This window comes from Athene cunicularia (genome assembly GCF_003259725.1).
Source record: "Athene cunicularia isolate RWA chromosome 13 unlocalized genomic scaffold, athCun1 chr13_part1, whole genome shotgun sequence".
Classification (NCBI taxonomy): domain Eukaryota; kingdom Metazoa; phylum Chordata; class Aves; order Strigiformes; family Strigidae; genus Athene; species Athene cunicularia.
In genome coordinates this window covers 561,505-588,126 of record NW_020799117.1, presented here as the reverse complement: position 1 = coordinate 588,126, position 26,622 = coordinate 561,505, and the positions used below count along the sequence as shown (strand labels likewise).

Sequence of the window (26,622 nt, the reverse complement as noted above, 5' to 3'; positions counted from 1 at the left end):
TGGGAGGTTCTTCCACGCACCTCAGTGTAGTTTAGTATTGAGGCTGTGCTTGGGCCCCTGCTACCCAGGCGCAGAGCAGGAGCGATGGAGTTTGGAAGCTCACAGGATCCAATTCAACGTATTCCCCTGAGGAGCGAGTCCTGGTGAGTCCCAGCCCTGACACTGCCCTGCGCCACACACCCCTGGGCCAGTCCCCTCCGACTGACAACTGTCCTGCTCCAAATGAAACACTCATCAAAAATCATGTGCAAACTGAACCCGTGGTACCCAGTGGGAGAAAAATCAAACTGGAAGACATCCAGGACTGGATTTCTCTTTTTCCTGGCACCATCCTTGAAATAAATTGTTCCTCTCAAGGAGGCTGTTACGTGTTACAGAAATCGTGTCTACAGGACTATCGCAGCCTCTGCACAGCGCAGATATCCATCTCTTCTGCACAAAACCCGCCGCGCCGGGGGTGGGAGGGGAGGGCAGAGCTCGCCCAGAGCATGGAGCTGCGCTGCCCTCCCCGTGGGCCATGCGCCGAGGGTCACCACAGCTCCCCTCTGCACCACCTCCCTTCCCTCAGGCTGCCCAGGGGACAGAGCTGGCCCGGCTCGCCACAGCCCATTCCCGTGTCCCGGCTCTGTTCCTGGTCCGTCGGCCTCTTGCAGACGGGGCAGCCCCACAGTGCCGCGGCGCCCGCGTGGGGGCCGGGCTCCCCAGGCTCCCCAGGCACCCCGCACCACGGCCAGCCCTCCCGCGCCAGGCCCTGCCTCGCCCGGCGCGGCGCGGCCGGGGAGGCTGCTGAGGTCAGGGCGCCTGGGAAGCAGGAGGATCCCACCTGGCGCCGCCAGCGGCATCTCGCTGGAGTCGATAGCGGCCAGTCCTGCTTGGCAACGGGTGAAGGAACGCCGGGCGCAGGATGGTTACGGCCTCGTCCTCACGCTCCCCCCGGGTATCGCGGGCAGCAGCCCAGTCCGCTCGTGCAGAGACGGTGTCACCGCGGGGCCGTGCGGCTCCTCGGGCTGCTCCGAGTCGCCTGGGACAAGGTTTATGGGCGTTCACAGCCTCCATCGGAAATCTGCCTCCCCGCTGCGCTCCCTGGCTTCGCTTTCCTCCTTTCTTGACAAATTTTAACGTCTCTTCCTGGTGAGCCCCACCCCAGCTGGCCTCACACACTTCTTTTTCTTCTCTTATTTTATAAAAATACCAGTGCTATGAGTGTGTGGTCTTACATTAATCCACTGCCAATAATGAGGAAGTTATAACTAGCTCATTTAAGATAATTATAGTGTGCATTTCTCCCAGCTATGAAGAGATGCTTTGAATTGCTTCTTCACACACACACATACATATTTTTAATTTGCTTCTTTGTTTTGTACGGAGGGAGACTCAGATGTATTGGATGGCTGCCCTAGCACAGCTGATGCCAAATGCCAAAAATAGTTTAAAAAAAAAAAATATTTTCTCCCTTATCGGCCTCAAATCTACTAAGAATGGGGACAAGGTGTTGAGGTCCCTGCTGGCGGAGCAGCCAAGGAGAGAAAAGCACCTCGCCCCGAGACCGCGCAGCGTCGCGCAGTGACGCGAGAGGAGCCCCACAGCCCGGGCTCACCGCCTGCGCTCTCTCCCCGGGGCTCTCCCAACAGCTCCGCAGATACCTTGGGGTGGGGCATGGTAAGAGCAGGGTCATGTCTCACTCAGGCATGATGGAAAAGATAACAGAAGAAAAAATCAGAAAAAAAGAGGCAGCGTTGAAAAAGTTACAACCACCCAGAAAACAGAGAGAGAGGGAAAGGCTTCCCTGGGAGAGGCAAGGCTCCCTTCAGCGGCCGCAGGCAGGGAAAAAGTGTTTCCTCAGCACCACACGCGTTCGGGTCCACGAGCACCGACTGCCCTTGGCCCAAAGGTCTCGGCAAAACGCCCCGTTGGCCTCTGTCGGCTCCACAGCCTGGGAGGTATCAGCGGGCCACGGGATGTACTGAGGCTCTGCCTTCTCTGCTCAGCGTCCTGCTGATTTCAGAGCTCACAGGGGAACACCAGCTGAATTTAAAGACAGACACTGAACCCTGCAGGTAGGGAGGGTCCCAATATTTGCACTATTTGGCTGGACATTCTGCCTCCGATACCACACTGCTAAAATAAGAAGCTGCCTTGGATTAACAAAAAGCAACTGGACATGCTAACGGGAGAAAAATCCACCAAAACAAACCAGGTGCCTCCTCACCCCGCGCCCAGGACCGCGTCCTCGCCCGGGGAAGCCTCTCCCTCTGCCCTCAGCCCGGAGCCAGCTACCTCCAGGCACACCTTGTCTTTATCGCTGGTTTAATTAGCACCCCAGTTTCTGCCGTTGCAATTAACCTACTTTAAATAAAGTGAAACAGATGCCTTGCAGAGGATCTTATACATCCAAGAGTGGACAGAAACCAGCCAGAGCCTGAGAAAGAAATCAGATTTGAGCTACGCCCGTGTTGTAGCACCGGGAGGAGCGAGAAGCAGAGATCAGCTGGCGGCTTCCCCAGCCTCAGCGGGGTGGTTTGCTGCAGGGCAGTTTAGTTGCTTTTCTTTGTCTTTCCTACATCTTATGAACACAGTAAAAAGCAGTGACCTTGATGTACATCCTTCGGAAAACTTCAGCTTGACAATTTATTTTGTGAAAGGCCTGCAAAGCAGGATAGCGCCCTGTACAGTAAAAACCACACTGGCTGCTCCGTGTGGGTAGATAAAGGCTTGGTTTATGTCCTAAATAAAGTTGGGAAATCAATGGGGTATTCTTGGCTCAGTATCTGAACAGACAAACAAAATTTTTTAAAAAGCAACAAAAACAGACTTGGAAAAAAAAAAAACACTGAGTTGGGCCATAAAAAATTAATTGAATTGAAAGGTTTTTTCGATGAAGAGCTCAAAAAACTTAATTTCAAGTTAATTTCAGTTGGTTCCAAAACAAAATGCTTTGCACTGCTGTGGGGTTTTTTAACCCTTCTCCTCTTTGTTTAAATTACATTGGGTTTTGCTATTAAAATATTAGAAAAAATATCCGGGCAGTTACAAAGAACATATGATTTTGAAAAGATCAGTCATCACGTGCTGGATCAGTCCAGCATGATTCCAGCCCCGAGTGCAGGGAGCCCCAGAGCCCCCGAGCCCCCCCCAGAGCCCCCGAGCCCTTCCCCGAGCACAGGGAGCTTTAGCGGGGGGTCAGAGGCACGGAACAAGGGCCACCATCACCGTAACGATTCCCTGACAAAACGTCCATGGATGTTACCGTGTGAGTGTTCAGAATTACTACATATGCCCCAAAAGACCAAAATTCCAAATATTTTTTGGATGCTAAAGAAGCACGTAAGCATTAACTGCTATGCACTTGGATCCACAAAACTTCTGCCACAAATGTCAAGGCGTGAATGCGCTCCGCTCTCCGCAGGGAGGGGTGACATTATGCCAGGGTCACTGCAAGCTCCAGGAAATGGCACCAGGAAAGAAAACCAGGCTTAGAGGGAAACCTGGAAACAGAACGGGCTGTGAGATTTGACAGGGCACGGAAGCGGGAGGAAAGGCTGCAGAGGAGGTGAAGAACGGAGGGTGGGGGCACGGTCAGAGGAGGGAAGGGCGGGTCCAGCCCAGCGGAGGGTTTCAGCCAGCCCAGTCTGTCCTGCGCTCCCGCCGAGTCCTGCTTCTTGCTGAAAAAAGAATATTCCAGACTCTCAGCACCCCGTTGCTTGTTCACCTTTCCCAGTTAGTAACAGGCATGCATTTCATTTCAGAGTTTCTCTTATTTTTAATATATTTCCATAACTCGTTCTGGATGCCTTTTATGTTTTGCTTCATTTTGCCGTGCAGCCGTTCAGTTTGCCCGAGTCCTGTTTGTTTTCTGGTCGCTCCTGAGGCAGTCAGAGGTCTCTTTCTGTGCTCCTTGTCCTTGTTTAACGCCAGGGAGTCCGAGTCCTTCAACGGGCCCTCCGGTGCTCCTCCGCTCCCAGTCTGGCGTTCGTGTGAGGAAGTGGGTACGTCCAGGCGTGGGTCTGCAGCCAGAGTTTCTGTGGTCCTGGCACTGGCACGGTCCCCATTTCCCATACGAGCCCAGGGGACTGGTGGAGAGCAAAGCTGGCCTGAGCCTCACTTCCATAATTTTCTTTTTTTTCCCAGCAATATACTTTCAGCATCACCAAGCCAAGTGCACAAATTAAGAGACAAAATGAGTGAGTTAGAACTAAACATTAAACTAATTGCTTCCTGTTGTAAACGCTCTGAAGTAAATACAGTACATAAAACGTTCTTCTTGGTTCCTTCTTCCTACCAAGCATCAGTGTTTGGGAGTGCTGGAAGATGTTCTCTTCCCACTACCTAAATCATTTCCATGGAAAATCTGTTTTCCACACTTCAGGAAGCGAACGTTGAGTTTCTCCCTTCCACCTCCCTGACCTCCCAGAAGCAGCTGATGGGGTGAACTCTGCAGAAATCCTGCCTGAGCCCTGGGCGCCAACACGGGTGGATCTGGGGAAATGGGTTTTCCTCCTTCCACAGGAAAAGCCTCAGTGGGTCACTGGTACAAAAGTGCCATCTCCCAGAAGGTCAGCGGGGTTTGGTGACTATGGCTTGGAAAAACTGCAACGCAGGGTCCTACTCACAAAGCCACAGCACTTGTCAGCTGACAGACAAACATCCACATTTTGTCCACAGGAGCTGCAGAGCCAGCAGCACTAAGGCCCTGTGCCCCACCAGCACCTGGGCCTGAGGCACTCGGCCGTGGATGGAGCTCCTCTGCCAGACACAAACATTTTTCCTGCAGTTCCCACACATGACATTACAAGTCCTAAAAAGTGGAGAAGGACAATCTAGATCTGCAGAGACTGGCACAGAAGAAGCTGGAAAAGCCTCTTGTCCCCAGCTGTCCTGGCCACCGGCACCTCTGCTCAAAACAGAGCAAGGCTCTAGAACTGGGGACAGGCCGGGCTTCCCCTCCTCTCGGCATGTAGCTCACGCAGCTCTGCTACCAGCTAGGGGGCTAGAAATGGAGCTCAGCATTTGGTTTTGTCCCCTCAAAATTCCGTCTGGAAGACACGGCTGGGGGTGAGGAGAGGCAGCCCCGCGGCAGGGCACAGACTCCCCCTGCTGCGGTGCAGAGCTGTGGCTGCCTGCACTGGAGCTGCCCCAGAGTCACCCGCTGGGGTTTTTCTCTCCTCTACCAGCACAGGAGGGACCCTTAAACTACTTTCCCATCCCAAATTCAAAGTTTCCCCTCTCGGACCAAGGAATCCTTTGGAGGAGACACGGCCATGTCTTGGAAAGCAGAGAGAAACCAGAAAATGGATCTGTCCCTTATTTCCAGGTCCCTAGCAATTGCAGTGAAGCTCCCACAGCCAGAAACAGCAGAACAGGTAATCAAAAGGGATTAAAGAAAATGAACCACAATGCAAGATATTATCAAAACCGAAAACCTGGTGCTATTCAAGGAAAGAGCAATACCTGCAGCTTTAACAGTTCAGGTAATAGTTTAGGATATATACAGCTGTCTTACCTCATACTGAAAGCAATCACTGTTTGCCTCGAGCAAAGAAGGAATCTCTCCCAGAGGCACACTCCTGCAGCAGAGCCCAGCGCTTCGAGCGCCTCGTGTCGGTCGCTGTTCCCAGCTGGACGTCACCGGCCGGGCACTCGTCTGCAGGGGGTGGGGATGCTGCATGCGGACGAGAACCGGGGCCAGGACGGCACCACGGAGCCATCGGGGCTTCACAGACACAGCGAGGAGATCCGTTCTGACAACTTCTAGTTCTAACTTGTCTGCAGAGGTGATGGGACGAGGGATAGAAGAGAACAATTTCAGACGGAAGGGACCCACAACGACCATCTGGTCCAACTGCCTGTCCAACAACCACTCAGGGTTTTACATTTCATACACAACTGTACATTGCAAATGGCAATCAACGTAAGCAAACACAGGCTGCTTACTCCTCCCAGGATGCTCTTGTGTGGGCTGCAGCACTCTCGTCCCACAAACATGCTGAAGGCATCTCCAACTTGTCTTCGACACCAGTCTGAGCCTTTCAGTATCACTGATTTCTAACATACAGGACCCCCAAACGCGCATCTAGAACAGCTACACAGGGCACAGCAAATGTCAGCGTATCTGCCTCCCCCCAAGAGCCCCCCGGCTGCCCTCAAGCTGTACCGCGTGGGTTTACAGCGCCAGGGCCAGGGCCAGCTCGGGGTTTATTCAGCCGTCTAAATGATCTGTTGCACTGTGTGTTAAATTGAGTTTTCTAGTATAGATAAAGGTCAGCAAAGCGGTTATTTTAAGTGAACTTTGTAGCTTCATTTTTATGAGAGTCAAGATGGTAAAGTTCCCTCATCTCTTCTGGTTTTGGTATATTTCTCTTCTTATATTACACTGCAACAACAATAGCAGTAAGAAGCCTCTCTTCCTGTAACCCAGATTAAAGACTGAAATAACACCATGGTCACGCAGTGTTAAAGCAGGGACATAACCACTGGGGAGCAGTAACCCGCACTCACCTCGCTCCTGTGCTCTCCTCGGCGGGCCGTTGGCCACTGCAGGTGACGGCCACCAGGTCAGCTGGACAATGGCAGCGACCTCCGGTTGTTCTGAAATAGAAACACCTGGGCTCACTAAACTAGACACTGTATTAGAGATCGTACAGCAGGCAGTAAGATCCCATGGGAAGACTAGTTTAAGGCGTTAATTGTTTCTTAATATTCTTAAACAAGTTCAGCCTGCTTTTCATCTTGATACAAATTTAGCATAAGTATTTTGGAGCTTTTCTTCATTAGAAAAAGACATCAAGGAAGGATGTGGGTAGTTAATCCCAATAAATGCATGTGTAAGCCTTAGACCTCTACGTTTTTCCCAACAATTATGAATGCTTTTGGGGAACTCTGTTAAGCATGGATGGACTGCAAGGGCTGTTTCTCGTCCCGCAGGTCCCGCGAGCCAAGGCCCTGTACACCTACCGAGGGCACAACCCCGGGGAGCTGAGGTTCAACAAGGGCGACATCATCGTGCTGCTCCGACAGCTGGATGAGAACTGGTACCTGGGGGAGGTCAACGGCATCAGCGGCGTCTTCCCAGCCAGCTCCGTGCAAGTCATCAAGCAGCTGCCCCTGCCCGCGCCGCTTGGCAGAGCGCTCGGCAGCCTCGACCTGCGGAGCAGGGACAAGGCCGACAGCAGGGACTGCCTGGCGCTCCACAAGGTACCGCCGCGCCGCGGGCCGGGCTCTCCTCTTTAAACGTAGGGTCCTCCGCCACTCCCCAGCTCCCGGGAGCCCAAAACCCCTCAGACCCCCGCGCCTGCCCTGCGGGCGGAGGGGGGGACGTGCAGGACGAGGGGCATCCAGGGAAGGGTGCAAGTGCCCGCCCCGAGCAGCACCTGCAGTCCCTCGGCTCGGGCTCTCGGCCCTGCTGCCGCCGAGGAGCAGTGGCTGATGGTGGCAGGTCTTTCTCAGCACAGAACACTCCAAGGAGACCCCTGAGAGACACTGACATAGCGCAGAAAATTGCTTCCAGGTCTGGGGATACATCACTGATGCAGCTGAATGTCCCCAGCATAGTGGAGGCACACATCTGCAGAGCAATACCTGAACTTTTCCTGCATTTCCCTTTATTCCCCAAAGGCTACAGAGCTGGCATTTACTCTGTTAGAGAGTAACTGCACCTCCCAGCAAAGTCGGCTGTCCCCGTAGTGTCAAAACAAAGTGAGGCACGGCAGAGCGGAGCAGAGCAGAGCACGCTGCCCGCAGGCACTGGTGTCCTCACAGAGGAGTCACCTCCTTCTCCTTCCCGCGCAGGGACAGGGAGGGAGGCAGGACGGGGAGGCTGGGGCCCAGGCCAGGCTCCTCAGCAAGTCAGAGCTGGCTGTGGAGTGGCTGGCAGGGGGAAAGAGAAACCGAACAGCCAACGGCCAGCTGTGGCTTCTGACTCGAGGGGAGGAACTAAAAGAGAAAAGTCAGTTCTGAGCAGCACCAGACATCACCAGCAGCTCTACAGCGCGTGGGCACTCAGCTCGCTAGTGCCGATGCGGAAGAGCCAGGCAGCCCCCTGCCCTGCGTCATTAAGATTCACTTATTAGCAGGAGGCGCCTTCCTCGGGTTTCTGCCATCTGTGTGCGTTTGTTTTTTCTCCTCGACTCTATCTGCCTTTGTTTCAGGGCTTACTCATTGTGTTTATTTGCGTTAGGCTGCGCTCACCTCCAAGCCCACAGCAAAGTTCACACGTGGGGGGTCAGCGCACGTCTAACACAAAGAGACGCTCTGCAAAGGGGCAAGAGCATCCTCCCGGCCCCAGCTCTGTGACAGGTCGGTTCTTACCGTACGAAATGCTAAAGGCTGGAGCAGGCTGGAGATGTCACTTCAGTCACTCCCTTCCGCAGAAACCTCGAGGCAGTGCCGGTGCCGTGTCCTCCACAGCACGGGGCGGAACTGGGGAGCGCGGCTCTGCCAGTGCCACAGAGACGATTTACTCCCCGGGAGCAGCGGCAGGCAGGGGAGCTCACCACGGGGATGCTGGAGCCCGGGTGGGTGACGCAGGAGTTGCTTTAGGCCAAAGTTCTGCTGCATGCAGCTTGATCTAGTTCTTTCAAAAATCGAGCTGGCTGTAAAAAAACCCAACAAAACCACCAGCTGCCCACCCCGGGAGCTGCCTGCTCCCGCCGGGGTGCTGCCCGCTCCAGCCAGCCTCCCCAGCAGCTCCCCCCTCACCGGCTCCCGGGACGGGACGGGACACCCCCGCCCTTCAGTTTCACCCCCCCTCCACACGCCCCTGCCCTCCCGCGGGAGAAGGTGACGGTAATTCGGCAACAAGCCCACCTGGAAACTTGTGCAGAGGTTCAAGTGCAACACGACAGAGCAACCTCTTCTCATTCTTCAAGGCAGCCACCAGCAGATAACGTTCAGACACTCAGATGCAAGCTGAGAGGCACCGGCTGAAAGATTAATACAAAATTTCCCCCAATTCAGATGGAAGCTTTACGCACGTACTCTGCAAGGGTGTAAATATTTTGGCCAGCAGGAATCAGCCTTCTCTGACCCCTCCAACCTTGGAGGCATTAAAATTTTAGCCCCCATCTTGGCACATTAGTTCAGAAGAGAGAAAAACGAATTTGTTTCTGTAAAATTCTTACTTCCCCACACCTGTGGCAGATATCCTTAAAGAGGTGAAATCAAAACGCCTTAAAAGTTAACAAGGGTTAATTCTGCTAGGTTCCTCAAAAATGTAGGTCCTTCCAAAGAAATGTAGCTATCAGTCAACACAAACTAGCTTTTTTCCTCTGGAGCATTTCAAATACCTGCACTCCAGCAATGTCAGGTTATTTCAGCTCCTGAAATAACGATCTGAGCTTCTCGGCAGCGTGACACCGATTACCTCCACACTTACGTAGGGGGTTTTCACTCGGTTCGTAGCTAAAAATGCCATTTTCATTATTAGTTGTGTGCGTGGCAATTACAGAGGCATTTCCACGCGATGGAAACCATCCAGCAAGCCAAAGGCTTTTCATGTCCTCACCCTCGGAGTCGTGTCCGCGGCCCCGACTCAGCCCCGCTCGCACCTTCCAGCTGAGGGCAGGTTTGGGCCAGCGGGACGGAGCCCCTCCTCAGCCCTGCGACCACCCTCCGGCGAGAGGGGGCTGGTGGCCTTCGGGTGACAGCATCGCCGGCCTCGGCGGGCTGGGGACAACGGGGCCACGTGGTGACCAAGCTGGGACCTTCCCCGGGCGAGGGGGCAGAGCCCCCTCCCGCTGCCCCTCAGCCCTGCAAACCTCTCCCCGCCGGAGCGGAGCCCCCACAACAGGAAAACACTTGGGGGCGAAAAGGCAAAGTTCAGAATTGCCTTTTGAAGGGGTTCTGACGCAGTCGGCTCTCGGGTAGCTCCACTGGCTGCAGGATCTTCCCCGTGAGCCCCCTGGCCACTTTCCCGGGTGGCCCCCAGCCCCCCCGGCCCCTGCCAGCGCCAGCTCAGCGCCTCGCAGGCGGCGTCCCCGGAGCCCGGGCAGCTGCCCGCTCCCCGACAGCAGGTAGTTAGCACTGGTCTAGACACTAATGGTATTCCTGCAGTTTAGCTTGAGATGCAGGGTGTAAATGGCACCAACAAGAATTCCTAGAAATAAAATTAATACTTGTAATGACCATAATTACAGCAAGCACTTCTTCGTGGCTGTTTTATAAAAGGACACTAGTAAAACATCTTATTTGAAGCTCTAATATATTTTGTAAAATGTCTTTTCATTTAACGAAATCACTTTAGCTTCAGTAATTACTTATTTAAGTCTGACGTTAACAGAAATAAGTTAGTTAGGGTCAGATAAAGCCACCAAGGAATTAGAAATTAATTATGGAGAAGGCAAAGGTAGGTCTGTTTTGGGAGCTGCAAAGCTTTCCCTGCCTTTGACGCTGAGGTTTGTGCCCCATTTTACCACGTCTCCTGGTGTTTAGAGAAGGCAGAAAAATGCTCCCGGTTTAGGCTGAATTTTAATTACCTATAGAAATGGCAATGTTGCCATCTGACATGTGTACCTATCCACACATGGGATTTAAACCTCACTTTAATGAGTGAGCAGTAGGGAAACGTGAAAACAACCCCTGCTTTAAAATGATAATGCCTGAGAGACACCTGCACCTCTCCTGCATTAGAGTCATCCCTGCTCATGCCAGGAGTCAGGCACGTTGCCTCACATGAGTGGGTGAGAATCAAAAAGTTTTGCAATTCATTAATGTCAGCAGTAAATCATGATTAATTCCTCTGGCAGTCATCGTGGTAAAAAACATTGTCACCACATGCCCTCTGCTATTAATACTGTGTGATCAGCAGTTTCCAAGAAATACTGTTTGAACATGGCCCGTATGCAAACTCAGGGCCTGACTCTTCCCTCATTAAACCCAATGGTTAACGAGCCAGCGGGAGCAGGACCAAGCCGCGAGTGTTTGGGCCTACAGAGATGGAACTGGGTGGGTCCAATTCTGCTGGGAAAGCCGCCACCCGGGAGGGCTTCTCCGAGCTCCGGCCTTGAAGTCGGCTGCAGGGCTTTGACCGAGACTCACCCAAGCGTGCCAGCACACAGTGGAAAAGGGAGATGTGCCCAAACGTCCCTTCTAATTTAAATTTATTATAACGCTGCTCGAGAGCCAGCCAGCTCTCCTTACACCTCTGCGAGCCAAAGGCTTTCACAAGACATGAAGCCTTCTGTAAAGCACTGGGGGGGAGCACTCAGCCTCAGGAATGTGTTGTCTAAGCAACAAGTTTTTCAAACCAATTTTAATTTTGCTGTCAGCTTTGCATCAGTAATTTTGCATCCGGGATTTGTCACTGAAAACACATCAGGGAAATGACTGAGCCACAAGTTTTTAAAGATCACCTGTAACGTCATCTGGCTCTGCTGCCAGATTAGGGAAAGAGAGGAGAAAGGGAAAACTGAGCAGTCGCCGGGCTGTGCCAGGCGGAACTTCTGGAACGCGCCATCACGCCTCCCTTTGTCTCTTCCAGCCCAACACCACCGCGAGGCAGCTCCTGCAGACCAGCAAGAGCCACTGGTCCCCTCAGTTCAAGTGCGCGTCCCTGCGAACAGCCTCCCCCAAAGCCAAGGGCGCGGACTCACCAGCCTTCCCCAAGGTGCCTGACTCCCGGCGGAAGAGCCTGCGGCAGTTCTCCATCACCACCGCCCTCAACACCCTCAACCGGATGGTCCACGCGCCCGCCGAGCGCCCGGCGCTGGAGATCAGCTCCCCCGTGCTCATCAGCTCCAGCAACCCCACCGTGGCCACCCAGAGCAGCGAGAAGGCCGAGTTTCCCTACGGGACCCCTCTCCAGGTGAGGCGGTGGCGCGGGCGGAGCAGGGGGAGCCCACAACACAAGTCCTGGGTAGGAACACTTGGCACGCAGGCACCAGTTTGTAAAGCCAAAGCCCAAACAAAACACAGAGTCTACAGCTCTGATCTAAACTACAGCCTAAACGTGCAAAGACAAAGCACCCATGCAAATAGCGCCAGTAAAAGACGTCCTCCACTCAGGCTGCCTGGGACCTTCTCCCCTCCTCCTGAATTGGAAGAGTCTGTCTTCAGAGCTCAGGGACCCGAGGGAATTCATAAAAAGTTATCAAAGTAACTAAATGTGGATAAAGCACTTTCCCAAGCTGATTCCTGCCCTACCGCAGTGAGCCCCAGGTGTAGAACAGAAAACAGGGAGTCTAACTTACAAAATAAAGCATTTTTCATTTTAGAAAGTCGCAAGGAACGTGACTTCCCCAGGGAGCTGAGTGACCCCGGCTCGTTCGCGGCCACACACGTGTACCTGTGCCTGGCGTCACGCTGAAGCCAGCGCCTGCCTTCCCATGTAACGTGTAGATCAGCGACAGGCAGTTCTCACCGTTTGCAAAATTAAAGCTAAAACCAGCCCTTGGCCACTCTTACCGTGTTACTGTGACGATGAGCCCCTCCGAGCTCCTCTCGCAGAACTCAGTCGCATGGCGGGATCTGCAGAATCAGGCCCTGACCTGTGAGCAAATAACAGTGAGACCGGTGAGGAAGCTGCATCGTACTGAGCAGCTCTGTACCGCCAGCGACTGCTCTAACGGCCTTTTCACCTAACCCACACGCCTAAAAGGAAAGTAGAAACCCGGGCTTTTCATTAATCGGGGTTTCAATTATTCTGCTAAGCATACAAGAAGTGCCCAGAATCCCCAGTGCTTATCCCTTAATCAAACCTTGATTAGGCCCAAAATCTCGGCACAGATCACGTCTGGGCGTCTCTACTCACAGCCTTTGCTCTGGTGGGGCAGACGCGGGTGCTGCGGACGCGGAGCCCCGTTACCCCACCCTCACCCAGAGGGGTTCTCCAGAGCGAGCTGCCCACGGGACAGGCTTCCCCACCGAACCCCAGCCCCCGGTGCGACGGCACCTACAGAAGGAAGGAAGCAGCCTCCTGCTCCCTCGTGGCAGGACTGGGAGCCCTTCTGGAAAGGAACCAGGCTTTGCCCCAGCCTAGGTCAGTGCTCTGCCCACACCCATCCCCGTCCAGAGGAATGGCTTTGCCAGGGAAGGGCAGAGTCCCCGCCAGGCTGCAATCTAAACCTGAGAGCAGCTGAACTTGGGGCCGAGATAATAAACGCAGCCCGACCTTCTGGACTGTATCTGCTCTTTATTTTAAGAGGCAACAGAGTTTCATTCCTCCTTCACACTCTGACTAAAGGTCTCAATACAGAATCTTCACAGATCATCTGAAACGGGAGAAAAAAGGTTTTGTTTAGATTTATTTGACTTCTTTCATATTCAAGGTTGCTCTAACGTTTTATAAGGCAATAAGCCAGCCCCTGGCAGTTCGGTGTCTGTGCAATAAAGCCCAGCAGGCATTTTGTACTTAGCAATAGCCTGCAAAGAGCCTTGGCTGTTAGATCCTGGTTTATGTGAGAGGAAATGAAGCCTTACAATAGAACTATAATTCAATTGAAATGGTATCATGTCTCACTAACCCAATATAATTTTACCAAAAACGTCTCAGTGTGAACTATTGTCAACAACAGAGGCAATAGAGGGACTGTGTTAACATTTCGCCTTAGAAGGGTTGAAATTTCCTTTCTTCTAAAGAGCAGTTTTGCTCCCGGAGGTTTGCAGGAGGATCTGTGTTGCTCACGGGGCCACACAGGTTGCAGTTTTTCCTTTTTCCATCCCCGGGTGTGGGTTGCAATGACTGATCTGCAAAGTTGAGATGCTTTTGCAAGCCCAGATCAGCACTGCCAGGCTGGACCACGTTGCCTGTATCCCACTGAGGTCACTCGTCCTTCTGCCTAGTGTTATTCAGACAGAAAGGCTCTGGGGGCGAGTTTCTTGGTAAGGCAACCTCCTGATCAGAACAAAGTTGCAGGACTGAGGAGTAATGGGAGAGAGGAGAGCTGATGCTGATCCCAAGGGCTGGTTAACGCTGCTCAGCAGCTTCTGGTAGAAGTTCAGCTTTGATAGTAAGTGCTGAGACTCTGGGAAACTGCATCTCTGAAAGCGTGGTTGTTCCGTGGCAATTAACTTCATATACACAGCGTTACCTGGAAGTAAAAGATCCACGTTCTTGGGTTTAAACTACTCCAGACAAAAGAGAAGTTCAGAAGCAATGAACAGTCGAGTACCTGCTGCGAGGCCCAAAAACTCACCCCTGGAGTACAAATATCAAGCTGGGGTCTTCCGTTATTAGCAATATAGTAAAGAAAAGAGTGGGCTGAATCACATCCTTAATTGCTTCCGCGTGCTTTCATGCTCCCTCGGAAGGCTGCAGAGGTTGAGTAGCCTGGATCTTTGTGGGTGGTCACAAGCCCGATGCAGCAGATGGAGCTGAGCCTACAGCTCCGCTCAGCCTTTCCGACTCCGCTCAGGAGGGCTCACACACGGCTGGGCTGTGTAAGGAGCAGCCCCGGCTGCTCTGGAACCACCCCGGAGCCAGCCCAAAGAGCACAGCCTCGCCAGAGGAGCTGCTGGGACCCGGTGGGCAAGACCAAACAATTTCCGAGAATGGAGTAGGTGGGGATACAACCGCCGAGGTGGGAACAGTCCCAGGAGACCAAGCCTAGGGTTGGATCACCTTAGCCGCCAGGCAGGGGTGAGGTACAGGGGGTGGGCTGGGCAAGGCAGGGCAGGGAGGTGCCCCCCGCGCTGATGCCCTCGGCCAGCGAGCAGCGGGGCGGCGCGGGAAGGGAGCGGGCACCTGCCCGAGCCGTGGAGGCTGCGCAGGGCTAGCGGGTGAGTCTGGAGGAACGCGCCGCAGCGTCCGCCCTCCCTGGGAGCCAGGGAGTCGCTGCCCTGTCCAGGGCTCCTGCGAAGCCCAGGGAGGTCTGAGAGCAGCCGCAGCTCCAGCTCCACGCCCCAACGCTGGAGCTTTTCCCTCTCCGTGAGAGGAACCGCCCCCCAGCAGCACCCCGGCCCTGCGCTCGCCGGAGCTCCCCCCGCGCAGCACTCGAGACGTTTCTGTCCTTTCAGACAATGACCCAGTTTCTCTCTGTCTGAGATGAGGATGCGAGGCCCCATGAGACCAGTGGGCAGGAAGGAGCTGTGCTGCAACCAGGTCTGACACTAGCAGGGCTGAGGATCACAGGAGTGGGGGGCTGAGCACCAGCCGTCACCCGGGCAGCAGAGCGACCACAGCGACCAAGCTGGAAACCAAGTGACCCTGCAGCCCCCCTCCTCCGCAAGGACAGGCTTCCAGGCAGGTGTGAACCAACAGCTGCATCTGGGAATTTAAAACCAAAGCTCCACACATTTGAAAGGATGTGTTCGTTGCTGTCGTTGGGCTGGGGGTCAAAAAATAGTTGGAATTTTCCAGTATCTTGTAATTACAAGCTGTGAAACTTCACACACTGGAGGGAAGCAGAGGAGATGATCAGCCCCCCTGAAGCAGCCTGTGTGTGACACGACCCCCGGCAGCGTCACGTCTCCAGCGATGCTGACGCGGAGGGAGCCGGGGAGCTGCACCCTGGGAGCAGGCGAGGAAGCACAGGGGTGTCCAGGCTGCGCTGGGCGCTGGCAGGGCTTTCCAAACACGACGTGCCTGCCTGCCTGGCATTCCCACCACCAGGGATCAGGATGGGCTCATTCTGGTCCATAAAAAGGAACAGCCAGCAGCAGCCAGCGCTGCCACCAGCCTTCCTCCTGCTCTTCCTTTGGCCTTGCCCACCTGCACCCTCTGCTCGCACCAGCACAAAGCACCAGCACAGATCTCTCTCTTCCCAGCCACGATCGAGTTTATTCCCCTGGGCCAGTGGTACTTGGGTCAGGAATTATGTGGCTGAGAGCTGCTGCCACCCTTTGCCGCTCGTTACAGCGAGCTGACAAACCTGCCACCTGCCGCCTCGTGCGTTTGGCTTTTCTGGGTAACAAAACTCGCAGGACGCGACTTTCAGTATCGCCAAGAGCACCAACCGCCCCGCGACAGAACGGGGATCCCCCTCCCCACGCGGCACCTCAGGAACGCCTCGAGGGAGCTGCCCGCGCAGCGGGGCCCTGGGGAGAGGAGCCACACTGGAAACCACGCTGGGGCCGAGCGAGACAGGGAGATGGAGTAAGAGAAGGATTTAAGGAGAGGCAGAAAATGAAACTCTTTCTACTTATAACGCCTTGCAAGATACTCATGGGAGATCTGAAAAAATGAATGCTGAAATCAAGGATAAGTGTCTGGAAAATATTTAATTCCATCTTATTTCCTCTCTGATGAAAGTACAAAACCAGCTTTGATGCAGGCTCTGGAAGGATCGCTGTGGCTTCCATGCAGAGGGGGAATAGAGGGAGATGAAAAACATTAAGGTTTCTATCCAGAAGTGGACACTTCAACACAGTTCCATCAGGAAAACCAGTAAAACGTTGTGATTTTGCTCCAACACAGGACGAAGAAACTTCAAATTGCAAGCTTTCAGATCTTTTGATTATGAAAATTATTAAAACAATATAATTTCCCATCAACTTCATATGAAAGCCTGGTCTGACCCTACCTGGACTAGAAAATGAGGAACACAAAGACGGTTTGAAGCTGACCTGCCACTCCAGGTCCAGAGACAGAAGCTATAATTGCTGGGGTTTTTAATTAACTTAATTTACTAGAGAGCAACAGAGCTGGTGAGTCACTTTTTTTGTTCCCTCGGTCAGTGCCCCAGCACCATGTTACAGACACGGCCACTAGAAATCAGGTTTGAAATGAATTCGCGATGAAAGCCCTGACAAGGCGCATCACGGAAGGTGCGGCGGTCTTTGCCCGGGAGCAGGACCCCCAGCCCCGTCCCAGCCTGGTGACTTCCCGCTGGGCTGACACTCCCCAGGGACGCTGCCGCAGCCCCCCGGCCTCGCTGGGAACTTTGTTTCCATCCCCGACAGCAGCCGCACGCCCGCGAGGGCACAACCCGGCCAGCGCCGCATTCCGGCGGGGATGAACCGCTGGCTCGCAGCCCCTCAGCCCGGGGCCCGTTCCCGCGCTGGGGAGGGACAGCTCAGCAAAGAGCTCATCCCCGGGACCCAGGGCCAGCGAGACGTGGCCCACCCGAGGGGAGAAGAGAGGAGGAGGCACCGACCCCTACGCCGAGCACTCCAGGAGCGTTTCTTAGTGGAGGGACTTTGGCCAATACGCTCCAGGGAGGTTTATCTGCACATTCAGCAGATGTTTTTAGAAAAGGATTAACATTTCTCCTACCTAACAGCTCTAGTATAAAATCTTTAGCACCCGTTCAACACGCCGGCTGTGAAACACCAACCCACCTTGCACTGACAACCAAGTGACACATCGCCATGTCTTGCTCTTGGCACCTGGAAGCTTCCTCCAACCTGCAGAGTTCGCTGGAGACGGAGCTGTGGAGACGTCATCCTACTTCCTTCACCTGCGGGGCTGCTCTGACTTGAGAAGCTGCATTTATAGAAATGTCTTCTGTTCCTCTACTGGAGGGCCTTCACCCTCTGAACAAAAGCCCCGTCTGCTCACAGCCCCTCACGGGGGTGAAGCCCCTCCAGAGATCAGCGCCACACGAGCAAGGGCACCGTGGTGGGACTGAGCCAGAGCCCTGCAAGCACAAAGGACATATAACCAAAACCAAACTCCGAGAAGAACAGAAGCACCCTGCAGGCAGGTTCTGGGGGCGGGGGGTAACGGCCAGATGCTGAGTGGGAGAGGACGTCCAACAGCTCACACCTCCCCTCAGAAACCCCCTCAGCGGGTGGGTGTCACCCGCCTGTGAGACGCGCAGGGACAGGGAAGGGGAACAGCCCAGCACCTGGTTCCTGCCCGGAGCACGAGAGACCCCTACGAGAGGACAGAGGGGGCATGAGGGTGGCTGGAATCTCCCCATAGACGCAAAATGAGAGGGGAGAAAGGGCCACCCCAAACCGAACACGAGCCGGCCGCTCCCCTGCCCCGCACGGTCTGCGCTGCCTGCACACGCGGCGCTGCAGAGCTCCTCGGGATGCCACAGGGGTGGGAACAGCCCTAATAACAGTTATTAAAAGATCACTGGGGCAAGGACTGTATTATTTAAGGTTTAGACAATGCCAATACTCCCAGCTGGAGCTAAATAAATAACAAGTGAAACAGCAATGATTATAGCAGCCCTCACCTGGCAGACGCGACGGTCTCCTCCTGCTTAGCAAAGTCTGGGCTTGAAATGCTGTTTTCCCAAACTCCTTTTCCCTCCTGAAGCAGGGACTAGAGAGGGGCTGAATCAGAGGCACCCACCGTGCGCAGAGCCAAGAGAAAGGGGGCGAGAAACACAGAGCGCAAGGAGAGGGGCGCAGAAGCGTCCCCCCACTCGAGCGGGTCTCGCAGACGGGAGATCAGCAACAGTGGGGGGTTTGGGGCTCAGTGTTTACTCTTGGAGGTCACGGCTGTCCGGTTTTTATCCCGTTGTTCTGCCCCCGCACGCTCCAGGCTGGCTGCCCAACAAGTTCCTCAGTTAGCCGACAGAAGCACCACCAGCCCAACCGAGCCATGCCATGGAAAGCGTCTCGGTGCTGAAGGCCATGAGTCTTCCTCTTGCTGCCTGGTCCTTTTGTTGTCAAATGCTCCAAACTCTTCTTCCTGAAACATCTCTGGGTTGGGGTTGGTTTTTTTTTTTGAAGGGTGTGTGAAGCCTGTCAAGTGTTTTTAGCTGCTCTTCCAACGGTTCTTATAAGTCTATATGCAGATTAATATACTGTTTGCTTTGCTTTCTTTCTCCCCGTAGGTCAGTGCATCCTACTACCCTGCGCCAGGATCGCTGGGGCACTCGGCAGCCATCGTCACTCTTCCCCACCTGCAGCACCACTTCTCAGCTTATATGTACGTAAGGAAACTGAAATACATTGGGGAAGGGCGTGTAATTTTCTGTACCTTCACCCGAGGCTTGTCCAGCCAAAGGTTCTTGTGAGCAGGAGGGAAAGGCAGAGCAGGGGCAGCTCCTGCGCTCGGATCCAAACGCAGACCCACGCAGGAAGGTCCTGGGCTGGCCTAGGCAGGGGGTCGCAGAGATGTAGGATCACAGCTGAATTATTTTATTCCCAGCAAGTGAACCGTCCCTGCACCTTACTACCTTATTTCAGTATTTACAGATACAAAGTTCTGCCTATTTGTCAGCACTACATTTTATATTTTTTAAAGATAAAGGAACTAATTACTCCTCCAGTGCCTCTAGTTATTCATTTTACAGTGAAGGTCACTGGTGTTTTGAATGATCCAATCTTTTAAAACTTTCCCAGAGTTAAAATTTGCAGATAATGTATTGTGATGGTTTGTTTTCCTCTAGATAAGACTTATCAGCCTGGCACTGCTGCCTAATACCAACAGAACAGCAACAAGCTGTCTGATGGTAATTAGCACCTCCGCAGTATCGAGCAAACGCTGGCACACGTGAGCACGTCTACAGATCTCTGCTGCGCCCGTGGCGTTCGCTCCTTTCACACGCTAGCGTAGGTTGTCCAAGACTACTGCACACACTTGATCCTGAGCACAGGAGAACTCCTAAGACCTTCGTGTAATTTGCAGAATGAGGATTGTATTAAAGTGTTCGATCAGCTGCCTACTTCACACAGCTCCTCTTTCAGCCCTGCAATATCACACCAGGATCTGCAGGTCCCACCCTTGGAGGTGAATCCTGTATAAAGTCATAAACTCCCACAGAATTCGAGCAGCCTTACGCTGAACCTCGCCTGTGGCTTTATAAAGACAGTTTAAGTCAAACTTTCAAGTGACTCTGCTGAACAACAGGGAGAGAGACACCTTTGTATGTTATGGGCTAGTCCTTGACTTACCTAGCCAACTAGTCTGTTGTTTCTGGTTTTTAAATAATATCTGACAATTGCTGCACTGACCTGTAACTCATTAATATTTGGGAGCAGATCACATTCCCCCTGAAAAAAAAACAGCAATGCCATTAAACTGAGACAAATTAAAGTTCTTTTAAGAACAAATATGGGAAAGTTTTGAAAAATATGCCATTTTCTTCTGCTCCTGTTTTGCTGCGTGGTCCCACGTGGTTCACTGTGGAGAACAAAGCTCCATCACCCAGTTGTAGACCCAGAATCACAACAGGGAGGTCTAGAGGGGATTTCAAGCTAACTTCTAGTCCAGTTTCCTTGCTAGCCCAGGGCAGAGCCATGTTCCTCCTCCTCTGCCTGCTCCATTCTCTAAGGCCCCAGAGGCGGCAGCTGGAGTCCCGGTGTGGTCTCTGCGGGGGCCGGGTGGCAGGAGGGTGCGGGGAGGCCAAGGGAAGGGGGCAGCGGGTTACGGCAGGCAGGGCTGTACGAGCTGCCCCCGCCCCAGCACCTCCAGGATGCTCCCAGCAAACAGAGGCCTCTGGCTCACCCGCACTTCAAAGGCAGAATGTGTTCTCGATGCTATCGTGGGGCCAGAGCGTGGTCCCTGCTCTCTTCCACGCTGCTTTGCCTCGGCACAGGCACAGGTCAGCCCTTGGCGGGATCCTCCAGCCGAGGTGAGGAGCCCCCTCTCTCCTCCCCGTCGCTTGCCGCCCCTGGCTGGCGCTTCTGGGGCAGAAACCACTGACGGGATCGGCTTCGGTCTCTGTTCCTGTCAGCTCCGCCTTTATTCACGTCCCCTCTGGCCTGAAGTCACAGGCAGCGTTTTCCCTGGGAGTTGTGTGCGCAGGAACGGCACCACCCCAACGCCCCACGCGAGCGCTGGAAGGGGCTTCAGGGGAGCTGCTGCCGCTCGCCCCCAGCCAGCGGCATCGGCTTTTCAGCACAGCTGAAGCGGGAGCCCCGGAGGCGCCGCGGCCGCGGGGTTCCTGCGCTCCCCTCACCCCCTCTCCCCAGGTGCGTGGCTCTCCACTCCTACGCGCCCCACGGACCCGACGAGCTGGAGCTGCAGAAGGGAGAAGGGGTCCGTGTCTTCGGGAAGGACCACGACGGCTGGCTGCGGGGCATGTCTCTCGTCACGGGCAGAGTGGGGATCTTCCCCAGCAACTACGTCGCTCCCCTCTTCAGGTCTGGTTCTTATTACGGGAAACAAAAGCACGCCGAGAGGGGAGCGGGGAGTGTGTAGGATTTGGGGCCTTCCCGTCCCTCTCACTCCTTTTGTTTCCCCGCACCCCGCCTGGGCATCGCACCTCCGGGGGCCGCGGGGGGGCCAGCAGCGTTTCCCTGGTGGGGGAGTCACGGCCCGGATGAGCAAACAGTGCAACATCAGCTGGCGTCCACTTGTTTTAAACTCGGGGTGTCGACAGAGACAGCAGCAGCTTCTCCCGTGACTGTTTAATTCAGTGCAGGAGCCCTGGCAGAGACTTGCAGGTGACACAACGGGCACGTTGTGATGTGTCTGGGAGCCAGGGGGGACAGCAGCGTGTCTGTGCTCGGACTCGCCTTTGGTCCTTTTGGATGACTCCGGTCTTTTTTTCCTTTTTGCCTGATAGAAGGGAAACCGCAAGCTGGAGGCTCTTTTTAAGAGTCAAAATACTGTCTTTAGAGGAGGCATTTAAGCACTGGACACCATTGATCTAACTAAACAAACATGCATTAGAAAGGACAATAATTAAAACACACAGTTTAGGAAAAAAAAAAATAAACTGCCTGTGCCCTTAGTTGCCCTGAGATACACTCAGGTTAGGCAGAGAACGGAAGAACCGCTGAGACCTGCAGTGCGCTGCTTTTGCAAACAGTGGGGCTAAGGCAGCCCAGCGCCCCCAGGACTGGGATTTCAGCACCAGGAGTGGGGTTTCCATGTCCAGAAACTCGCTGCGACGGTCCAGCCCCATCTGTGGGAGCAGGGAGGGGGTTGGGGGGGCAGGGAGCCCCGCTCGGGGGGCAGCCCGCGGGGAAGGGCTGAACGGGCTGTGCCGAGGGACAGCCGGGGCATCAGAGCCTCCAGCCCCCCGAAAGCCTTCATTCACCTGACCACCAAACATTCACCTGACGCTCCCAGATCCTCCCGACGACTGCCTGGTTTCTCCCCTCCTTGCTTTTCTTTCCCTGCTTATATTTCATTCTGCCAGATTGTTCAGTTCAGGCCAGAGCTCCCAGTGCTGCTTTAATTCCAGCATTGCCCCTGCCCCGTGCCCTCCCCACATTCAGGAGCATTGGTGATTAGTCTTCATCTCTCCAGCTTATTTCTTCACCACAGAGCCTCCAATAATGCTGCGGCCCCACCTCATCGATAAACAGAGCAAATAAATAATGGAGAGCGCAGCCCCGTCACCCTAAACAGCCTCATAAAGCGCTTCAACCGTAAGCGCTGGTCTTGGAGCTGCTGTTCTACCCTCCGCAGGAAACGTCTTCATAATAAATTGATGCCCGAGTTATTTGATGAATCACTGCTCGGTTATTAAACCACAAATCATTCCGCCACCCCCCAAAAAGGTAAAGAAGAACGGAGAGATGGGGGTTTTAGTCCTCTGAGGAGTTAGCAGAGGGACTTCGCTGTTGCCCACTCTCTGAAGGAACGCGGAGAGATATTTGGCCACCGTGCTGGTGGGGACGGTTGACAGGTTTTTTAGCAATTCGGTAGCTTCGGGCGCAGGCATGGGGATGGCCCCTCCGGGGCAGGCAGGGGAGGAGGATCATGGAGGCAGCTGCTGCGCAGCGCTGAGCTGCCCAAACGGCGGAGGGGAAGCTCGAGCCAGGCGGCAGGAGCCCAAACGCGTCCTGGGCCTGGTCGTTACAGACCCGCCCCGGCCCTGCGCAGAGCGCGGGCTCCCACCGCCCCGGCTGACGGGGCAGGGACGGGGCCTGGCTGCGCCTCCAGACCAACCCGCTCTGGTCACGGTGCCCCAGAGATGAGGAGGAAGAGGAGCTGTCGGGCCCACGGAGGGCACGTGCTGCCAAGCTCCGTTGGACAGGGGAGCGTGGTGGCCCCTGCCCGGGCCGAGCACCCGCAGCGGGACGCGGAGAACAGGGCTGGAAGGGCCGAGGCAGCCCCTGCGGCACCAGCACCGGGCGAGCGGCTCTGCACGCTGCAGGGAGCATCTCTGGGCAGGTTACAGAGGGAGGGCGGGTGTCTGGAGGTCCCTTCTGAAACGCCATGGCATCACTGTGGCAAATCCTAACGCTATTTGGGAATAATTCCTTATAAATCACGTGCAGAAAGATGAAAGCCCTTGTTATAATGGAATCAGAAACCTGAACTCACTGTAATCGTCCGCAGCCCACCAAAGCCCTGAGCTGGGCGCAGCGCAGGCACGTCAAAACCACTGAACTCCCTTTTGGGCAAACTCCTGCTTTGCACACAAAACCACAGGTCTAGCCCCAGCTTATTTTCTTTTCCCTTTCAAACAGGAAATCTAATCTGTCCGACTCGAAGATGCCTTCCCTGTATGCCTCGTGGACGCTATCGACCTCCTCGCTCTCCTCTCAAGGGAGCATCTCAGAAAACAGCCCGAGACAAAGCAGACCCTTGAAACCAGCGCTGCTGCCCGTGCCCATCCCCTCGCCCGGGAGGAGCGTGGCGGCCTCGGGACCCACGTCGCTGCGGCGGGGACGCGGCAGCACGAGGAAGAGTAAGTGCCTCGGGGGTGTCTCCGGGGGTGGGGAGAAGCCAGACACGGCCCCCAAACCACCCTGGCTGCCTGCAGTTAGCACTGGAGCCTTAAAAACTGAGGCAAATGCTGCCAGACGGTAGCAAAGCCTGCCCCCGCCTCTGTGGATTAACCCTCCAGGCTGGCAGGGGACGGGGTGGGTCAAACTGAGGAGGGGTCAATCCCCTGCAAAGGCAGAAACAAAGAGCTGGGGCGATGCCAGCTGGCTCCCCCCAACAGCCTGCACCACGCTGCACCAGAGCGTGGCACAGCTCACTTCGGGGGGGCAGCCCGTGGCCCCGTCCTCAACAGGCACCCGAACATGGCTCAAAACACGCTGGTTAACCACAAACGTTGAAACAACAGAGTAAGGGAGGCCATCAGACGTAAAAGTGGCGAAGAAAATGAAATACAAACTCCAGCAAGGTAAATGCGAACCGTGCCATGACAGTATTACCAGTCTCCGCAAGGGACTCCTGCAGTGATCCTAGATAATGTAAATCAGCAAATCCAACCTCTGAAACCCACAACACCCCGCAGCAGGGCGCTACACGGCAGCTGAAACGTCAGTACGCAGATACAGGGAGAAATAAGCCCTAATTACATATGCATACCCTTAGACCCTAAATTAGCTTTTGTCACTCTGGAGAGAGGTTTTGGAATTGTCACAGACAGCTCTGAGAGCTCCAACTCCACGCTCAGACGCAATTTAAGAAAAGGTTAATTTCGAGGATTATTAGGAATTATTAAGGAACGAACTCAGAACAAGAGAGGAAAACTCAACAGTGTCATTGTGGGGGCTCTGGCAAACTCATATCCTGAATGGTTCATGTATTTCTGGTAACTCAAAAAGAATATTGTAAAGCCAGGAAAAGTATGCAGGAGGATGATCAAGAGAATAGAACTACTTCTATTTCAGGAGAAAAAATATTCAGCTTGGAAATATCTGAGATGCACAAAACGATGAATAGCCTGAAGGTGAGAAAGGATACTTCACAAAAAAAAAAAGAGCAGCAGGAGTTACCCAGTAAAATTGTGAAGTCAAAAGCCTTGATATAGCAGAGAGCTACAGGGGAAAAACCTCCATAGCAGCTCTATTTTTCTTCTCCTCCTCCACAAGATTCAAAACGCGCTTCTCATTCACCCATGCCCGGGGCTGTCGGAAACACGCGTCCCAAGGGCAGAGGGCAGGGAGAGGGGCCCGCGGCCAAGCCCTCCTGCGAGGGGCAGAGGACCCCGGGCTCCCACACCACTGGCTTTCCCCAGCTGTGGTTATTTCGGCAATTTTTTTTTTTTTTTTGACTCAGCACAGAAAAACTTTTTGCAAAGGTTTGTGCAGAGCTCAGTGGTCTACATTTTTCCAGCGAGGCTGGCAAGGCAAGGTTCATCTCAGCCCTTACACATTGCTTTGGAATACACTGTCATGTGTATTTATTCGGGCAACTAAGCGGCATATTCTCCAACACTCACAGGCTGGGCTGCTGTGGAGGCCATGCCCTGGCAGCGGGAAGGCGCATTTGCAAGGGCTACTGTCAGTGGTTTTGGACTTGAAATCAGATTTATCTTAAGAGTTGATTCACTGTAAAGGACTCATTCCCCTGTGGTGGCTCTGTTAAAAAAAAAAAAAAAATAAAAAAAAAAAAAAACAAGAAACTGCAGAAGCAATAAAGCGTGTGACTTCCCAGGCTGCAGATGGGAAAGCAGCTGTGGGATGGAGCTGCCACGCAGGAACAAGCGCAGGGGAGGGCTCGGAGTGGGGCTCTGCAGGCAGGTTTTCTGCTCAGGGGGGTCATTTCTGTCCCCAGCAACACACGCTGGTGGCAGAGTCCCATGTCACCCCCCTCACCCTTCCCGGTGGGGCCGTGTCTGGTCCCACGCGCCCGTGTCAGGCTGAGGGACGATGGCACCTAGTGCCTGCACGGAGAGCTCGTGCCGTGCAGGAGATTTACCTCCTCCTGACGGTTCTTGCTCCCCAGACGGATCCCTGCAGAGGCCGGGGCAGGCGGGGACCCCCGTGCAGGTCGCCGGCTCCCTCAGGCGCCTGCCCACGGCCGCGGGGCGGCCCCAGCACTTCCAGCTGTACCAGCCCATCAGCACCCCGCCGCACAGCACCGCTCCCGGAGCCGGCCTGGCCGAGGCAGGGACCAGGCCCAGCTTCTCCCACGACACTTCACCGGCGCTTGTGGTCCGAGGCGGGGAAAGCAGAACCCCCTCCGTGTGCAGCTCCGTCATCCTGGATGCCAAAGACCCTCCAGCCAAGAGCGAGGCAGCTCCAAAGCCGCCGGCGTCAGCCCCACCGTCCATCCTGGTGAAACCAGACACCTCCCGCAACAGCGCCGAGAAGGTACGGCCGGGGGTGACCCGCAGCTTCGGAGGGTCCCCCCAGTCCTCGGGGCGGGCGGCATGCGGTGTCAGCCCAGTATGGACCAGGGACAAATCCCTGGAGGGCTTCGCTTCACTCTGCCCAGGTTTCCTTCTGGCAGAAATCACTGGGATTGGTACCTGTGCTCAGAAATCAGGTATTTGTGCTGCTGACTCTGCTGTTCAGGTTAAGCCCTTTAGAAAGGCAAGATCCTGCAGGGTCTCCGTGTAAACTGATGTTCAGTCACGATCAAATCTTGAGGCTTCTCCAAGTCCTTCACTCGGGCAGGGATCCCACCGAGGCCCCTCGGGGTTTGGGAGTGAGTGAGCAAATCTCACAGACCTGGGTGTGAGTCGTGCTGGTCTCCACAGAGCTCCCCCATTTCCTTCCCGTCCTCCTCACTTTGGCTGAGCCATTCGGAATAGAAATTTCTTTCCCTTCTGACAGCCAGGGGGAAATTTCATACAGATAAAATCGTTCCGCAAATTGCCCCAGTGACAGCTCTTCCTTCCTGTGGCACCCACGGAGTAACTCGCTCCACAGGGCCCTGCAGGCCCAACTGACCTCAGAGCTCGCGGGAGGGACGTTGTCAGCCAGAGGACAAGGGGGCTCTGGGTGAGGGGCAGGGCAGGACGGGACAGGCCTCCCTCCCCGCTGCGGCACTGCCCGCTGCTGCCCCCGCACCCACCTGGGGTGCCAGGTGCCGGACGGGCTCACTGTGTCTGCAATGGCCGGTGGCTCGGCCGCACCATGCCGTGCTGGTCCCGGTGCTCTCCTCTGCCTGCCACCCCCCGCGCACCCCGCCGGGCCTCTCCGCAGGGA

The 26,622-nt window shown here is 54.7% G+C and overlaps 2 protein-coding genes across 2 annotated transcripts in view; one reads left to right on the top strand and one right to left on the bottom strand.

The window, feature by feature from the left end:
- GRXCR2 (glutaredoxin and cysteine rich domain containing 2) overlaps nucleotides 1-26,622 on the bottom strand; it is a 67,629-nt gene that overhangs the window by 27,909 nt on the left and 13,098 nt on the right. Inside the window, exons 7-13 of the mRNA XM_026857983.1 lie at nucleotides 17,209-17,507; nucleotides 13,103-13,202; nucleotides 12,397-12,479; nucleotides 8,803-8,918; nucleotides 8,305-8,563; nucleotides 6,496-6,585; nucleotides 5,501-5,763 (exon numbers count right to left, since the gene is read on the bottom strand). The gene's annotated coding sequence lies outside the window, so the exon portion shown is untranslated. The remainder of the gene's footprint in view (nucleotides 1-5,500; nucleotides 5,764-6,495; nucleotides 6,586-8,304; nucleotides 8,564-8,802; nucleotides 8,919-12,396; nucleotides 12,480-13,102; nucleotides 13,203-17,208; nucleotides 17,508-26,622) is intronic.
- The window catches only part of SH3RF2 (SH3 domain containing ring finger 2), a 38,914-nt gene that overhangs the window by 8,778 nt on the left and 3,514 nt on the right, over nucleotides 1-26,622 (top strand). Inside the window, exons 2-7 of the mRNA XM_026858466.1 lie at nucleotides 6,922-7,191; nucleotides 11,474-11,797; nucleotides 18,663-18,757; nucleotides 20,746-20,916; nucleotides 23,200-23,420; nucleotides 25,415-25,857. Coding sequence (XP_026714267.1) covers nucleotides 6,922-7,191; nucleotides 11,474-11,797; nucleotides 18,663-18,757; nucleotides 20,746-20,916; nucleotides 23,200-23,420; nucleotides 25,415-25,857 — 1,524 coding nt within the window. The remainder of the gene's footprint in view (nucleotides 1-6,921; nucleotides 7,192-11,473; nucleotides 11,798-18,662; nucleotides 18,758-20,745; nucleotides 20,917-23,199; nucleotides 23,421-25,414; nucleotides 25,858-26,622) is intronic.